Below are 20,000 nucleotides of genomic sequence, written 5' to 3'. Positions count from 1 at the left end.
TCAGTAAGACTGTGGTGGTGTTAATCAGCCGTCAATAAGACTGTGATGGTTCTGTGAGCTTTTCCAGTGAGACTGGTGGTTGTGTTAGTGGTGTGGAATTATGTGTGAGGGAATGTGATGGTTATAACAATTATGATGGAGAGGGTTTTGTTTTCAGTGTGAAAGACAGACACTGTATGTGTAGAGAATGTGATGGTTATGACAATTATGATGGAGAGGGTTTTGTTTTCAGTGTGAAAGACAGACACTGTATGTGTAGAGAATGTGATGGTTATGACAATTATGATGGAGAGGGTTTTGTTTTCAGTGTGAAAGACAGACACTGTATGTGTAGAGAATGTGATGGTTATGACAATTATGATGGAGAGGGTTTTGTTTTCAGTGTGAAAGACAGACACTGTATGTGTAGAGAATGTGATGGTTATGACAATTATGATGGAGAGGGTTTTGTTTTCAGTGTGAAAGACAGACACTGTATGTGTAGAGAATGTGATGGTTATGACAATAATGACGGAGAGGGTTTTGTTTTCAGTGTGAAAGACAGACACTGTATGTGTAGAGAATGTGATGGTTATGACAATAATGACGGAGAGGGTTTTGTTTTCAGTGTGAAAGACAGACACTGTATGTGTAGAGAATGTGATGGTTATGACAATAATGACAGAGAGGGTTTTGTTTTCAGTGTGAAAGACAGACACTGTATGTGTAGAGAATGTGATGGTTATGACAATAATGACGGAGAGGGTTTTGTTTTCAGTGTGAAAGACAGACACTGTATGTGTAGAGAATGTGATGGTTATGACAATAATGACGGAGAGGGTTTTGTTTTCAGTGTGAAAGACAGACACTGTATGTGTAGAGAATGTGATGGTTATGACAATAATGACGGAGAGGGTTTTGTTTTCAGTGTGAAAGACAGACACTGTATGTGTAGAGAATGTGATGGTTATGACAATAATGACGGAGAGGGTTTTCACTCAGGACCTGCTGTTTTACTAAAGTCTTTTTAGATACACACCATGTAATGGAAACAGTCAGGGTAATTCTGAGGACAGGTGCACTCAACATTGTGTATGTTATATATGTTTCACACATTTTTCTCTCTTCTGTGGAAGAAAAACTGATGACTATGACTCAGTGGGTTGTGAAGTTATGAAAACATGTGTCCAAGTCATTGCTGAATCGTTTTATTTTACAAGGTTACAAGGCCACTCTTTGTAAATAAGTCAAACAGATAAAAAAATGTTGTTTAGCAATGTTCTCTGTCACATCTTTGCTCCTTGGCTGTGTGCTGGTTTTTTCTGTGGGTAATCCAGAGAGTGCAGTCTGGTCCTCATGTGTGATCTGTTGGCCCCGATTGTGTTTTGGGAACATGGTGGTAATTGGCTGTGGCTGGTTGTGTGTTCATCTGCAAAACCTGCAGTTTTCAGCTCTATCTTTCTCTCTCTTTCTTTCATTCTCCTTTTCTAGCTTCAGATAAATGTGATTTGATTTCAAATAACCACAAAGAGTCTTTTTACTAGGGGTGTGCAAAAATATCGTTTTTTCGATTATTCTTTTTTAAAAATTCGTCCAATTCAATATCGATCTGCAAAATTTATGGATCGATCTTTCAGGCTAATATGCATTTTTTCCCCTGGTTTTCTAGGTTCATTTCCGTGATGGTTAAACATGGAAAAGCGACTAAACAGACAGGCTCTGGCCTAATTGTCGTATTAAAGGGAATCACTGGTCCCCTCCTTTAATCTCACCTGTCAGTCAACTGCCCTCCCTCTGACACTCCTGTCTCGTTTCACACTCTCTGTTGTCCAGTTTGACGTTTCTCGTTTTTAGTGGAAATGACGTGTGTTGTTTTGGGTAAATAACACTTGAGAATTTAAACGGCAGTTTCGAGTTTACATGAGGAATTTTGTTTGAAAACACCATCTCGATTGTGCCCTGCCTGTATGATTGTGGGGTTAGCACCCACACATCCAGGTGATGTCTTGTTACGTAGGTTTCTTGTGTTGCCGCTGTATCTCACCTCAGCGTTGCAGATCTTACATATAGCTTTGCTTTCACCTGCAATGCCAGCGCTGTATCTCACCTCAGCGTTGCAGATCTTACATATAGCTTTGCTTTCACCTGCAATGCCAGCGCTGTATCTCACCTCAGCGTTGCAGATCTTACATATAGCTTTGCTTTCACTTGCAATGCCAGCGCTGTATCTCACCTCAGCGTTGCTTTGCTTTCACCTGCAATGCCAGCGCTGTATCTCACCTCAGCGTTGCTTTGCTTTCACCTGCAATGCCAGCGCTGTATCTCACCTCAGCGTTGCTTTGCTTTCACCTGCAATGCCAGCGCTGTATCTCACCTCAGCGTTGCTTTGCTTTCACCTGCAATGCCAGCGTCAAGCTTACGGAGTCCAAAGTGGTTCCACATGTCTGCTTTCATGTGGGCAGGCGACAGTGGAGAGCATGTCTGCTTTCATGTGGGCAGGCGACAGAGGAGAGCATGTCTGCTTTCATGTGGGCAGGCGACAGTGGAGAGCATGTCTGCTTTCATGTGGGCAGGCGACAGTGGAGAGCATGTGGGCAGGCGACAGTGGAGAGCATGTCTGCTTTCATGTGGGCAGGCGACAGTGGAGAGCTTGCATCACAGTAAAACAATTGATGTAACAGGTTTTCCTCTATGCATTACGACAGAATATTAGGGCCACACTGGGGGGAAAAAATTCTGAGATATGGAGAATGATGACGTAATATTACGAGGGTAAAGTCGTAATTGAGAAAGAAGTCATAATATTATGAGAATAAAGTTGTAAATGAATGAGAATGAAGTTTTAATACAAGCAGTCCCCGAGTTACGAATGTGCGACTTACAGAAAACGGACTGCCATAAAGCCTATTATATTAAAAATGTGAGTTAAATACAATGGTTCGTGATAATGAATGCGTGCACTACCTTATGACGCTCATGAAAACATTGTGCGGCTTCAGCGGTTCGAAGGCTTGAGGGAGGAGCACGCTGTCCACCATTTTAAGTTGGATCACGTTGCCATTATCACTGTGCATGTACCTGTTCTGACTTACTTACAAATTCGACTTAAAGACAGACTTAGGGAATGGATCTTGTTTGTAACCTGGGGACTGCCTGTATTTCAAGAAAAAAAGTCATAATATTACGAGAATAAAATCGTAAAATTATAGCAACCAACAAAACGGGCGAGAGGACAGTCAATGGCAGCCTGAGCTTTTGGCAGCTGCTGTTGGTCTCAGCCGTCATATCGTGCCTCACACATCAGTCAACAGTATTTCATTATTTGTGAAACCTATACTGAAATATAACTTCACCAGATGCTCCATGTTCCTCATTTTAACGCAGGTTGCTCTTCTGGTGTTTCCCTGTAAAATAAAATGTAGCCTAAAATTATGACTTTACTCTCGTAATATTATGACTTTTTTCTTGTAAAAATGTCACTTTATTCTCGTAATATTACGATCTTATTCTTTAAACCTCAGAATTTTCTCAGTGTGGCTCTAATATTCCACCGTAATGCGTTCACAGGTCGTTAAACCTTAAAAGTTAAACGAGACAGCGACATCTTATAAAGTCACCTTCTGCCAGAGCACGTGGACCAAAAACATTACAAACTCTAATGTATGTTTTGGCACATGTCTTTAAGTCCTTGTGAAACATGTCATGTGACTTTTAGACTTGCCCATCTTTAATTTTAGCTATGCTCTTCAGTCAGAAGTCGTTTTTTTGTGCTTTGAAAGAGTTGCTTTTGTTTTTAAGGAACTATACTCACGTGTTCCTCACATAAAAAGATTTTGGTATACGAGCCTTTGGCCTTTAGTGGTTTTCACAGTTTGTTTCCAGTGACTCTGCATTTGTCAGTCTGTGTTCCCTTTAGAGCCTTTTAAACGTCTCTCCAAATATGGAAATCTGCTATATAGTATTTCATATCTCATTCCTATCAAAACGGAATCGAATCAGAATCAAATCGAATCGGATTGAATCGAATAGTAGCTTGTGAATAGTAATCGAATCGGGACACCTGTGCTGATACCCAGTCCTACTTATTACACAATGAGGAACACTCCTGTTGCTTAAATATCATCTACACAAACACACACACACACAAATGCACACACACACACGTACACATGTGAACGCGTGCACACAGACACATACACACCCCCACACACTCACACACGCACGCAGAGCACATTTCTCTCTGTCAGGAAAAGCTTTGACTTGACGTTGGCTAGCTGGTCTGATATTTGCAGTACAGTTGTAATAATGTGTGTGTGTGTGTGTGTGTGTGTGTGTCTAGGTGAAAGCAAAATTCACGGTGGATGATTACAGTCACTATCTGTTCACTCCATGTGTTCTCACTCAGTGGATCCTCAGTCTGCTCAGATATGACCTCACTTCAGGTGAGTGTTTTCTCACTCTCTCTCTCTCCCTCTCTCTCTCTCTCACACACACACACACGCACTGTGTGTGAGTTTGTGTGAGTGTGTGTATGTGTGGTTGTGGGTATGTATGTGTATGTGTGGTTGTGGGTATGTTTGTGTGAATATGTGTGAGTGTGTGTGGTTGTGTGTGAGTGTGTGTGAATGTGTGTGCGACTGTGTATGTATGTGTGAGTGTGTGTGAATATGTGTGAGTGTGTGTGGTTGTGGGTATGTATGTGTATGTGTGTGTGGTTGTGGGTATGTATGTGTGTGTGAATGTGTGTGAGTGTGTGTGGTTGTGTGTGAGTATGTGTGAATGTGTGTGCGACTGTGTATCTATGTGTGAGTGTGTGTGAATATGTGTGAGTGTATGTGGTTGTGGGTATGTGTGTGTGACTGTGTGTGGTTGTGGGTATGTGTGTGTGAGTGTGTGTGAATATGTGTGAATGTATGCGGTTGTGGGTATGTGTGTGTGAGTGTGTGTGGTTGTGGGTATGTGTGTGTGACTGTGTGTGGTTGTGGGTATGTGTGTGTGAGTGTGTGTGAATATGTGTGAATGTATGCGGTTGTGGGTATGTGTGTGTGAGTGTGTGTGGTTGTGGGTATGTGTGTGTGAGTGTGTGTGAGTGTATGTGGTTGTGGGTATGTGTGTGTGAGTGTGTGTGAGTATGTGTGAATGTGTGTGCGACTGTGTATCTATGTGTGAGTGTGTGTGAATATGTGTGAGTGTATGTGGTTGTGGGTATATGTGTGTGAGTGTGTGTGGTTGTGGGTATGTGTGTGTGAGTGTGTGTGAATATGTGTGAATGTATGTGGTTGTGGGTATGTGTGTGTGAGTGTGTGTGGATGTGGGTATGTGTGTGTGAGTGTGTGTGAGTGTATGTGGTTGTGGGTATGTGTGTGTGAGTGTGTGTGAATATGTGTGAGTGTGTGGTTGTGGGTATGTATGTGTATGTGTGTATGGTTGTGGGTATGTATGTGTGAGTGTGTGTGAATGTGTGTGAGTGTGTGTGGTTGTGTGAGTGTATGTGTGAGTGTGTGTGAGTGTGTGTGAGTGTGTGTGGTTGTGGGTATGTATGTGTATGTGTACGCGTGTGTGAGTGTGTGTGAATATGTGCGAGTGTGTGTGAATGTGTGTGAGTGTGTGTGGTTGTGTGAGTGTATGTGTGAGTGTGTGTGAGTGTATGTGGTTGTGGGTATGTGTGTGTGAGTGTGTGTGGTTGTGGGTATGTGTGTGTGAGTGTGTGTGAATATGTGTGAGTGTATGTGGTTGTGGGTATGTGTGTGTGAGTGTATGTGGTTGTGGGTATGTGTGTGTGAGTGTGTGTGAGTATGTGTGAATGTGTGTGCGACTGTGTATCTATGTGTGAGTGTGTGTGAATATGTGTGAGTGTATGTGGTTGTGGGTATGTGTGTGTGAGTGTGTGTGGTTGTGGGTATGTGTGTGTGAGTGTGTGTGAATATGTGTGAATGTATGTGGTTGTGGGTATGTGTGTGTGAGTGTGTGTGGTTGTGGGTATGTGTGTGTGAGTGTGTGTGAATATGTGTGAATGTATGTGGTTGTGGGTATGTGTGTGTGAGTGTGTGTGGATGTGGGTATGTGTGTGTGAGTGTGTGTGAGTGTATGTGGTTGTGGGTATGTGTGTGTGAGTGTGTGTGAATATGTGTGAGTGTGTGGTTGTGGGTATGTATGTGTATGTGTGTATGGTTGTGGGTATGTATGTGTGAGTGTGTGTGAATGTGTGTGAGTGTGTGTGGTTGTGTGAGTGTATGTGTGAGTGTGTGTGAGTGTGTGTGGTTGTGGGTATGTATGTGTATGTGTACGCGTGTGTGAGTGTGTGTGAATATGTGCGAATGTGTGTGGTTTTGGGTATGTGTGTGAAATTCTCTCCTCTCTGCCCATCATTGCTCCAGCCCCCGTCACATGGCAGTGTCGTCATGCTGTGATAACAACTACAGTCCTTCATTTTAATTTACAGTTTCCACTTTCTCCATTTGTCATCATTTAAATATCCTTCCTCTCTCTCTCTCTCTCTCTCTCTCTCTCTCTCTCTCTCTCATTTTTTCTTTCTTGTCCATACAGTATGTGCACTCAAAAATGCCTGGATAAAATCATTTTATCATGCTGCCCCTCTCAGTGAGCTCTAATGGTTTGGTCTGTTTAGGGCAAAACGCTACAGACTCAGTGTTGGAAATCGTTGCCTGTGAGGCCCGCCGGCTCTTCAGAGACCGTTTAGTGACAGTTAAAGACCTCAACACGTTCGACAACATCCTGTCCTCAGTCATCCAGAGTGACTGGGGCTCTGACGTACTCGACAACCTGATAGGTACAAACTTTAGTTACACCTTCACATTGGCTTCCTACTGTACCTTTACACTAACATGTAGGGCTTTACAGTCTTTACAGACATTTATACCCCATTACACACTTTATTCAACATTTACACCTCACTGTACACTACACTAACATTTATACCTCACCACACAATGCACTAACATTTACACCTCACCACACACTACACTAACATTTATACCCCATTACACACTACACTAACATTCACACCTCACCACACACTACACTAACATTTACACCTCACCACACACTACACTAACATTTATACCTCACCACACACTACACTAACATTTATACCTCACCGCACACTACACTAACATTTACACCTCACCACACACTACACTAACATTCACACCTCACCACACACTACACTAACATTCACACCTCACCACACACTACACTAACATTTATACCCCATTACACACTACACTAACGTTTATACCTCACCACACACTACACTAACATTTACACCTCACCACACACTACACTAACATTTATACCTCACCACACACTACACTAACATTTACACCTCACCACACACTACACTAACATTTACACCTCACCACACACTACACTAACATTTATACCTCACCACACACTACACTAACATTTATACCTCACCGCACACTACACTGACATTTATACCTCACCACACACTACACTAACGTTTATACCTCACCGCACACTACACTAACATTTATACCCCACCACACACTACACTAACGTTTACACCTCACCACACACTACACTAACGTTTACACCTCACCACACACTACACTAACATTTACACCTCACCACACACTACACTAACATTTATACCTCACCACACACTACACTAACATTTACACCTCACCACACACTACACTAACATTTATACCCCACCACACACTACACTAACGTTTATACCTCACCGCACACTACACTAACATTTACACCTCACCACACACTACACTAACATTTATACCTCACCACACACTACACTAACATTTATACCTCACCACACACTACACTAACATTTACACCTCACCACACACTACACTAACATTTACACCTCACCACACACTACACTAACATTTACACCTCACCACACACTACACTAACATTTATACCTCACCACACACTACACTAACATTTATACCTCACCACACACTACACTAACATTTATACCTCACCGCACACTACACTAACATTTATACCCCACCACACACTACACTAACATTTACACCTCACCACACACTACACTAACATTTATACCTCACCGCACACTACACTAACATTTATACCCCACCACACACTACACTAACATTTATACCTCACCACACACTACACTAACATTTATACCTCACCGCACACTACACTAACATTTATACCTCACCACACACTACACTAACATTTATACCCCATTACACACGACACTAACATTTATACCCCATTACACACTACACTAACATTTATACCTCACCACACACTACACTAACATTTATACCTCACCACACAATGCACTAACATTTATACCCCATTACACACTACACTAACATTCACACCTCACCACACACTACACTAACATTCACACCTCACCACACACTATACTAACATTCACACCTTACCACACACTACACTAACATTTATACCTCACCACACAATGCACTAACATTTATACCCCATTACACACTACACTAACATTTACACCTCACCACACACTACACTAACATTTATACCTCACCACACACTACACTAACATTTACACCTCACCACACACTACACTAACATTTATACCTCACCACACACTACACTAACATTTATACCTCACCACACACTACACTAACATTTACACCTCACCGCACACTACACTAACATTTACACCTCACCGCACACTACACTAACATTTATACCTCACCACACACTACACTAACATTTACACCCCACCACACACTACACTAACATTTATACCCCATTGCACACTACACTAACATTTACACCTCACCACACACTACACTAACATTTATACCCCATTACACACTACACTAACATTTACACCTCACCGCACACTACACTAACATTTATACCTCACCACACACTACACTAACATTTACACCTCACCGCACACTACACTAACATTTATACCTCACCACACACTACACTAACATTTACACCCCACCACACACTACACTAACATTTATACCCCATTGCACACTACACTAACATTTACACCCCACCACACACTACACTAACATTTATACCCCATTACACACTACACTAACATTTATACCTCACCACACACTACACTAACATTTATACCCCATTACACACTACACTAACATTCACACCTCACCACACACTACACTAACATTTATACCTCACCACACACTACACTAACATTTACACCTCACCACACACTACACTAACATTTATACCTCACCACACACTACACTAACATTTATACCTCACCACACACTACACTAACATTTATACCCCATTACACACTACACTAACATTCACACCTCACCACACACTACACTAACATTTATACCTCACCACACACTACACTAACATTTACACCTCACCACACACTACACTAACGTTTATACCTCACCACACACTACACTAACATTTATACCTCACCGCACACTACACTAACATTTACACCTCACCACACACCACACTAACATTTACACCTCACCACACACTACACTAACATTTATACCTCACCACACACTGCACTAACATTTACACCTCACCACACACTACACTAACATTCACACCTCACCACACACTACACTAACATTTATACCTCACCACACACTACACTAACATTTATACCTCACCACACACTACACTAACATTTATACCTCACCGCACACTACACTAACATTTACACCTCACCACACACTACACTAACATTTATACCTCACCACACACCACACTAACATTTACACCTCACCACACACTACACTAACATTTATACCCCATTACACACTACACTAACATTCACACCTCACCACACACTACACTAACATTTATACCTCACCACACACTACACTAACATTTATACCTCACCACACACTACACTAACATTTATACCCCACCACACACTACACTAACATTTATACCTCACCACACAATGCACTAACATTTATACCCCATTACACACTACACTAACATTCACACCTCACCACACACTACACTAACATTTATACCTCACCACACACTACACTAACATTTACACCTCACCACACACTGCACTAACATTTATACCTCACCACACACTACACTAACATTCACACCTCACCACACACTACACTAACATTTATACCTCACCACACACTACACTAACATTTATACCTCACCACACACTACACTAACATTTATACCCCATTACACACTACACTAACATTCACACCTCACCACACACTACACTAACATTTACACCTCACTACACACTACACTAACATTCACACCTCACCACACGCTACACTGACATTTATACCTCACCACACACTACACTAACATTTATACCCCATTACACACTACACTAACATTCACACCTCACCACACACTACACTAACATTTACACCTCACCACACACTACACTAACATTTATACCTCACCACACACTACACTAACATTTATACCCCATTACACACTACACTAACATTCACACCTCACCACACACTACACTAACATTTACACCTCACTACACACTACACTAACATTCACACCTCACCACACGCTACACTGACATTTATACCTCACCACACACTACACTAACATTTATACCCCATTACACACTGCACTAACATTTATACCCCATTACACACTACACTAACATTCACACCTCACCACACACTACACTAACATTTACACCTCACTACACACTACACTAACATTCACACCTCACCACACACTACACTAACATTTATACCTCACCACACACTACACTAACATTTATACCCCATTACACACTACACTAACATTCACACCTCACCACACACTACACTAACATTTATACCTCACCACACACTACACTAACATTCACACCTCACCACACACTACACTAACATTCACACCTCACCACACACTACACTAACATTTACACCTCACCACACACTACACTAACATTTATACCTCACCACACACTACACTAACATTCACACCTCACCACACACTACACTAACATTTATACCTCACCACACACTACACTAACATTTATACCTCACCACACACTACACTAACATTTATACCCCACCACACACTGCACTAACATTTATACCCCATTACACACTACACTAACATTCACACCTCACCACACACTACACTAACATTTACACCTCACCACACACTACACTAACATTCACACCTCACCACACACTACACTAACATTTATACCTCACCACACACTACACTAACATTTATACCCCATTACACACTACACTAACATTCACACCTCACCACACACTACACTAACATTCACACCTCACCACACACTACACTAACATTCACACCTCACCACACACTACACTAACATTTACACCTCACCACACACTACACTAACATTTATACCTCACCACACACTACACTAACATTTATACCTCACCACACACTACACTAACATTTATACCCCACCACACACTACACTAACATTTATACCTCACCACACAATGCACTAACATTTATACCCCATTACACACTACACTAACATTCACACCTCACCACACACTACACTAACATTTATACCTCACCACACACTGCACTAACATTTATACCTCACCACACACTACACTAACATTCACACCTCACCACACGCTACACTGACATTTATACCTCACCACACACTACACTAACATTTATACCCCATTACACACTACACTAACATTCACACCTCACCACACACTACACTAACATTTACACCTCACTACACACTACACTAACATTCACACCTCACCACACACTACACTAACATTTATACCTCACCACACACTACACTAACATTTATACCCCATTACACACTGCACTAACATTTATACCCCATTACACACTACACTAACATTCACACCTCACCACACACTACACTAACATTTACACCTCACTACACACTACACTAACATTTACACCTCACCACACACTGCACTAACATTTACACCTCACCACACACTACACTAACATTTATACCTCACCACACACTACACTAACATTTACACCTCACCACACACTGCACTAACATTTACACCTCACCACACACTGCACTAACATTCACACCTCACCACACACTACACTAACATTTACACCTCACCACACACTGCACTAACATTTACACCTCACCACACGCTACACTGACATTTATACCTCACCACACAATGCACTAACATTTACACCTCACCACACACTACACTAACATTTATACCTCACCACACACTACACTAACATTTATACCTCACCACACACTACACTAACATTTACACCTCACCACACAATGCACTAACATTTATACCCCATTACACACTTCACTAACATTTATACCCCACCACACACTACACTAACATTCACACCTCACCACACACTACACTAACATTTATACCCCATTACACACTAAACTAACATTTACACTTTTGGACCATTTTTATTAGACTTACACATATTCATCACATCACACTACACATTTACACCATATCTTACATCATCATTTCCTTATGGAAAATTAACACTTTTAGATTTGCTGTGTGCACTTTTACACACACATTTACATCTCGTTACCTGTGTAACTAGTGTACACTGAGCAACTCAGACTGATCATTATGACAGGAGACCTGATTAGGTTACCCTGTGCTGACCCCTGCTGCCGGTCATGTGATTTCCAGACAGTTTCTATGTGACTTGGGGTGCATCCCATGAGGCAGGGAAGATCACAGGCTCAGGTCAGCCCCTCCCCCCTCACGGTAAACCTCTGGGTCGCCTGGATTCCACTGACCTCAGAGAGGTCATTCACAAGGTCAGTCAATGGCATTATGGTTGAGCTATCTTCATGAAAGGTGTGTGTGTGTGTGTGTGTGTGTGAGATGGTTGTGTGTGTATGTGTGTGATGGTTGTGTGTGTTTGTTTATTTGTGTGTGTGTGTGTTTGTGTGTGTGTGTAATGATTGTGTGAGTGTGTGTGTGTGTGTGTGCTTATTGTGTGTGTGTGTGTGTGTGTGTGTAATGATTTTGTGTGTGTGTGTGTGTTAATGTTGTTTGTCTGTCTTCATCCAGGGTATTGTTCTGTATGGCCGAGACAATCGTGAGCTGGACATTCTGTTGTTCCGTGAAGTCTTGGACTACATGTCGCGCGTGGATCGTGTTCTGAGCCACCCGGGCGGATCTTTGCTGTTGGCTGGTCGCTGTGGCGTGGGCAGACGCACAGCAGCGAGCGTAGTCAGCCACATGCATGGAGCGACACTCTTCACACCCAAGATCTCCCGTGGTTACGGACCCAAACAGTTCAGAACAGACCTGAAAACGGTAAGAGCTGCTTGCCCAGTATGAGTCGGGCAGGACAACACCTTTTCTTCTGACTTTGTCCTTGTCGTGCCCTCCCCCTCTTTCTTTCTGTCTATCTCTCTCTTTTTCCATCCGTTCACCTACCTACTTGTACACTATTGTCGTTTGTGTTCATGGGCTGATGTGGTACTGTCCCTGATATACTGTGGTGTGGTACTGTCCCTGGTATACTGTGGTGTGGTACTGTCCCTGGTATACTGTGGTGTGGTACTGTCCCTGGTATACTGTGGTGTGGTACTGTCCCTGGTATACTGTGAGGTGTTACTGTGTATGTTTCTCTCCGGTGCAGGTAATGCAGTTGGCTGGTATCGATGGACAGCAGGTGGTGCTACTTTTGGAAGATTATCAGTTTGTCCATCCGTCCTTTCTGGAGATGGTCAACAGTCTCTTATCCTCAGGTCAGTTTCATAAAATTGTGTGTTTTCTGTATGAGGTGTGTGTGCATGTGTGTGTGTGTGTGTGCTTTGTATGCGATATGCGTGTGTGTGTGTAGGTGTGTGTGTGTGTGATCTGTGGTTGTGTAATCTGTATGTGACATGCGTGTGTTTGTGTATATGATGTGTGTGTGTGTGTGTGTGTGTGTGTGTGATTTGTATGTGATGTGTGTGTGTGTTTGATCTGTGTGTGTATTGTGTGTCATGCAGGGGAGGTTCCAGGTTTGTACAGCCCAGAGGAACTGGAGCCTCTGCTGTCCTGTCTAAAAGACCAGGCTGCTCAGGATGGCGTCACAGGACCCGTCTTTAACTACTACGCTCAGCGTGAGTGCACAGCTACGGTTCACTCCCACATCAACAGACACACCCTTCTCTACGCACTCTATTCACTCCTCTATACACCCCATTCACTCCTCTGTACACCCCATTCACTCCTCTATACACCCCATTCACTCCTCTATACACCCCATTCACTCTATACACCCCATTCACTCCTGTCCTGTCAGAACACACTTGCATTATTTACCTGTCAGTACACATTTACATTATTTAACTATCAGTACACATTTAGATTATGTACACATTACTACTACAGGTGTAACTGTTTCCCCTCTTCACAGTTTGGCTTGTACCTCAGTGTTTGGGACGCAGTTTGGTTTGTGTTATAATATGGTTTGAAAGAAAACTGAACCAGCTCCAGTGATAAATCCATGGTTTATTACACATGTACCATTAACCAAACCTTACTATCATCAACCCCTGACTACACATTTGCATCATCTACCCCTGACTACACCTTTATATCATCCACCCCTGACTACACATTTACATCATCTACTCCTGACTACACATTTACATCATCCACCCCTGGCTACACCTTTACATCATCTACCCCTGACTACACCTTTACATCATTTACCCCTGACTACACATTTACATCATTTACCCCTGACTACACCTTTACATCATCCACCCCTGACTACACCTTTACATCATCTACCCCTGACTACACCTTTACATCATCTACCCCTGACTACACCTTTACATCATCTACCCCTGACTACACATTTACATCATCTACCCCTCACTACACATTTACATCATCTACCCCTGACTACACCTTTACATCATCCACCCCTGACTACACATTTACATCATCTACTCTTGACTACACATTTACATCATCTACCCCTGACTACACCTTTACATCATCCACCCCTGACTACACCTTTACATCATCCACCCCTGACTACACATTTACATCATCTACCCCTGACTACATCTTTACATCATCTACCCCTCACTACACCTTTACATCATCTACCCCTGACTACACATTTACATCATCTACCCCTGGCTACACCTTTACATCATCCACCCCTCACTACACATTTACATCATCCACCCCTGACTACACCTTTACATCATCCACCCCTGACTACACCTTTACTTTACATCATTTACCCCTCACTACACATTTACATCATTTACCCCTGACTACACCTTTACATCATCTACCCCTGACTACACAAATACATCATCTACCCCTGACTACACCTTTACATCATCCACCCCTGACTACACATTTACATCATCTACTCCTGACTACACATTTACATCATCCACCCCTGGCTACACCTTTACATCATCTACCCCTGACTACACCTTTACATCATCTACCCCTGACTACACCTTTACATCATCCACCCCTGACTACACATTTACATCATCTACTCCTGACTACACATTTACATCATCCACCCCTGGCTACACCTTTACATCATCTACCCCTGACTACACCTTTACATCATCTACCCCTGACTACACCTTTACATCATCTACCCCTGACTACACCTTTACATCATCTATCCCTGACTACACCTTTACATCATCTACCCCTGACTACACCTTTACATCATCCACCCCTGACTACACCTTTACATCATCTATCCCTGACTACACCTTTACATCATCTACCCCTGACTGCACATTTACATCATCTACCCCTGACTACACCTTTACATCATCTACCCCTGACTACACATTTACATCATCTACCCCTGACTACACATTTACATCATCTACCCCTGACTACACCTTTACATCATCTACCCCTGACTACACCTTTACATCATCCACCCCTGACTACACCTTTACATCATCCACCCCTGACAACACATTTACATCATCCACCCCTGACTACACCTTTACATCATCTACCCCTCACTACACATTTACATCATCTACCCCTCACTACACATTTACATCATCCACCCCTGACTACACATTTACATCATCTACTCTTGACTATACATTTACATCATCTACCCCTGACTACACCTTTACATCATCCACCCCTGACTACACCTTTACATCATCCACCCCTGACTACACCTTTACATCATCTACTCCTGACTACACATTTACATCATCCACCCCTGGCTACACATTTACATCATCTACCCCTGACTACACCTTTACATCATCCACCCCTGACTACACCTTTACATCATCTACCCCTCACTACACATTTACATCATCTACCCCTCACTACACATTTACATCATCTACCCCTCACTACACAAATACATCATCTACCCCTGACTACACCTTTACATCATCCACCCCTGACTACACCTTTACATCATCTACTCCTGACTACACATTTACATCATCCACCCCTGGCTACACCTTTACATCATCTACCCCTGACTACACCTTTACATCATCTACCCCTCACTACACCTTTACATCATCCACCCCTGACTACACCTTTACATCATCTACCCCTGACTACACCTTTATGTCATCCACCCCTGACTACACATTTACATCATCTACTCCTGGCTACATCTTTACATCATCTACCCCTGACTACACCTTTATGTCATCAACCCCTGACTACACATTTACATCATCTACTCCTGGCTACACATTTACATCATCTACTCCTGACTACACATTTACATCATCCACCCCTGGCTACACCTTTACATCATCTACCCCTGACTACAGCTTTACATCATCTACCCCTGACTACACATTTACATCATCTACTCTTGACTACACCTTTACATCATCTACCCCTCACTACACCTTTACATCATCTACCCCTCACTACACCTTTACATCATCTTACTACACATTTATGGCATTTAGACAAGACTGTATATTTACAATACCCTCTTACTCTCTCACATCTCGCCTTTTGTATAGGTATTCAGCAGAACCTCCATATTGTGCTAATAATGGACTGCACCAACAGTAACTTTACCATTAACTGTGAAAGTAACCCCGCCCTCTACCGCAAGTGCTCAGTACAGTGGATGGAAGGATGGTCAGAGAGCAGCATGAAGAAGGTGAAACACAGATAAAGCAGCATACATTATGTAGGGGCCTTCTGTGTCACTTCTGTGAAATTATGCATTGATGTATTTTTATGAATGTTACATGAACCTCAGTCCGAACCACGGTGTGTGATTTTTACTTCAGATCCCGGAGATGTTGTTTTCAAGGTTATTTGGAGAAGAGGGGGAGAGAGGTTCTGAGAAGGAGCCGAAAAAGAAACCAGGTAAAGAGAGCAAGCAGAATGTGTACATCGCAAGGTATTAATGGTTCTCATGTACAGAGTGTGTGTTTGTGTGTGGAGTGTGTGTCATGTGAATAGACTGTACGGTGTGTGTGGTGTTTGTGTATAGAAGGCATGTCATGATGCCAGAAATTTACCAGTGAAATTTCACGAGTCTTGATACCCAATTCGATACCACAGTGAAAAAAACCCCAAAACAGTAAATCCCATGTGCTTCAACATACACTCCTTTAAAAAACCATTTGAACATTACGAAAAACAGCAACAGTGGCATGTAGCCCACAGGTAATAAATAAGAAGAAACAACTATTAACATCACAAGAAAGAACAGTGGCATGTGGCCTTCAAGTATTTAAAACAAACAATACTATGCTTAACTACAAACAATCAACTTTTTTTTCATCTGAAAAGTGCAATGGCACCGTTTGCATGCTGGTTTTTGCGGATTTATTATTAACACTTGATGGTCCGTCTCAAACGTAAAGTACTTCCGTACTCGACTCTCACTGGTTTTCTTTTTGACGAATCGAGGCGGAGCTGTCGCTGCAGCTGCACTTGTCGCCATCTTCCACGTGTTGTTGTTCTTCCGTGTTGTTGTTCTTCCGTGTTGTTGTTCTTTTGTGCTGGTAGGCGTTCTTCTCCTACCTTTGGCATTTAACGGCAGACTAGAACACTTGTAGGCGTCAGATCCGGACGAATTTCATCCGCGGTACCTACGATACTGTAGAAAAACGGGTACCATCACGTTTTCAGAAGGCAAAATGAGCCCACTCATTACGTATTAAATAAAGTCATGCACTTTAAACAAAAGCTTAAAATGTAAAGTGGTATTTTTGCATTAGGGACAGTAGTGAAAATGTAAGTGTAATTAATGTAATTCATTTGATCTCCTGCTCTCTGTGTCCCCTGCCTGTGCTATCCTCTGTGCACCACAGACACACCGACAGAAAGACAGCGATGAACGTCTCTCATTATGTCTTGGCTGCTTGGAAATAGCATCGAATAAAACCAACACTGATGTGACTGTTTGCTCTTTTATTTAAATGCACACAGAACTAATGACTAGTGTGAATTTAACAGGCTAGCACATCTGCTGCTGAGGACTTTATTTCACCTGGATGCATCTGAAAATGGAAACTGTGTGTGTGTGTGTGTGTGTGTGTCTGTGTATGTATGTGTATGTATTGTGTGTGTACTGCGTGTGTGTGTCTGTATATGTGTTGCTGTGTGTTTAATATATCTGTCACTGTGCGTTTCATGCGTCTGTTGCTGTGTGTTTAATATATCTGTCACTGTGAGTTTAATGTGTCTGTTGCTGTGTGTTTCATGTGTCTGTTGCTGTGTGTTAAAAGTGTCTGTTGCTGTGTGTTAAATGTGTCTGTTGCTGTGTTTGTGTCTGTTGCTGTGTGTTAAATGTGTCTGTTGCTGTGTGTTAAAAGTGTCTGTTGCTGTGTGTTAAATGTGTCTGTTGCTGTGTGTTAAATGTGTCTGTTGCTGTGTGTTAAAAGTGTCTGTTGCTGTGTGTTTCATGTGTCTGTTGCTGTGTGTTAAATGTGTCTGTTGCTGTGTTTGTGTCTGTTGCTGTGTGTTAAATGTGTCTGTTGCTGTGTGTTAAATGTGTCTGTTGCTGTGTGTTAAAAGTGTCTGTTGCTGTGTGTTAAATGTGTCTGTTGCTGTGTGTTTCATGTGTCTGTTGCTGTGTGTTTCATGTGTCTGTTGCTGTGTGTTTCATGTGTCTGTTGCTGTGTGTTTAATGTGTCTGTTGCTGTGTGTTTCATGTGTCTGTTGCTGTGTGTTAAAAGTGTCTGTTGCTGTGTGTTAAATGTGTCTGTTGCTGTGTGTTAAATGTGTCTGTTGCTGTGTGTTAAAAGTGTCTGTTGCTGTGTGTTTCATGTGTCTGTTGCTGTGTGTTAAATGTGTCTGTTGCTGTGTTTGTGTCTGTTGCTGTGTGTTAAATGTGTCTGTTGCTGTGTGTTAAATGTGTCTGTTGCTGTGTGTTAAATGTGTCTGTTGCTGTGAGTTTCATGTGTCTGTTGCTGTGTGTTTCATGTGTCTGTTGCTGTGTTTGTGTTTGTTGCTGTGTGTTAAATGTGTCTGTTGCTGTGTGTTTAATGTGTCTGTTGCTGTGTGTTTAATGTGTCTGTTGCTGTGTGTTTCATGTGTCTGTTGCTGTGTGTTTCATGTGTCTGTTGCTGTGTGTTAAATGTGTCTGTTGCTGTGTGTTGCAGCTGTAGCCCATGCTGAGCTGGCTAACTCGTTCTTGCTGATCCATGATTCATGTCGTGAGTTTGGGGCCACACCCAGACACTACTTGTCCTTCCTTCATACCTACGGCTCCATCTATGCACACAAACAAACCCAGCTCACCAAGAAACAGCGCCACCTTCAGGTAGTCATCAGACACTGCAGCTACACGTACACACACATGCACACGCTCACACACACGCAAACACACACACACACACACAGGTAAATAGAGGGACAGGTAAACGGGGGGACAGGTAAACGGGGGGACAGGTAAACAGGGGGACAGGTAAACAGGAGGACAGGTAAACAGAGGGACAGGTAAACAGGGGACAGATAAACAGAGGGACGGGTAAACAGAGGGACAGGTAAACAGGGGGACAGGTAAACAGGGGGACAGGTAAACAG

The 20,000-nt window shown here is 42.4% G+C and overlaps 1 protein-coding gene across 1 annotated transcript in view; it reads left to right on the top strand.

Moving 5' to 3' along the window:
- dync2h1 (dynein cytoplasmic 2 heavy chain 1) overlaps positions 1-20,000 on the top strand; it is a 163,782-nt gene that overhangs the window by 64,639 nt on the left and 79,143 nt on the right. The window contains exons 46-54 of the mRNA XM_030776669.1: positions 4,319-4,427; positions 6,608-6,769; positions 12,651-12,781; positions 13,038-13,286; positions 13,615-13,723; positions 13,970-14,083; positions 16,976-17,118; positions 17,252-17,330; positions 19,577-19,737. Coding sequence (XP_030632529.1) covers positions 4,319-4,427; positions 6,608-6,769; positions 12,651-12,781; positions 13,038-13,286; positions 13,615-13,723; positions 13,970-14,083; positions 16,976-17,118; positions 17,252-17,330; positions 19,577-19,737 — 1,257 coding nt within the window. The remainder of the gene's footprint in view (positions 1-4,318; positions 4,428-6,607; positions 6,770-12,650; positions 12,782-13,037; positions 13,287-13,614; positions 13,724-13,969; positions 14,084-16,975; positions 17,119-17,251; positions 17,331-19,576; positions 19,738-20,000) is intronic.

This window comes from Chanos chanos, chromosome 6, assembly GCF_902362185.1.
Source record: "Chanos chanos chromosome 6, fChaCha1.1, whole genome shotgun sequence".
NCBI classification, from domain to species: domain Eukaryota; kingdom Metazoa; phylum Chordata; class Actinopteri; order Gonorynchiformes; family Chanidae; genus Chanos; species Chanos chanos.
Note: the sequence above shows the minus strand (reverse complement) of the source record. Positions and strands in the feature narration are given on the sequence as shown.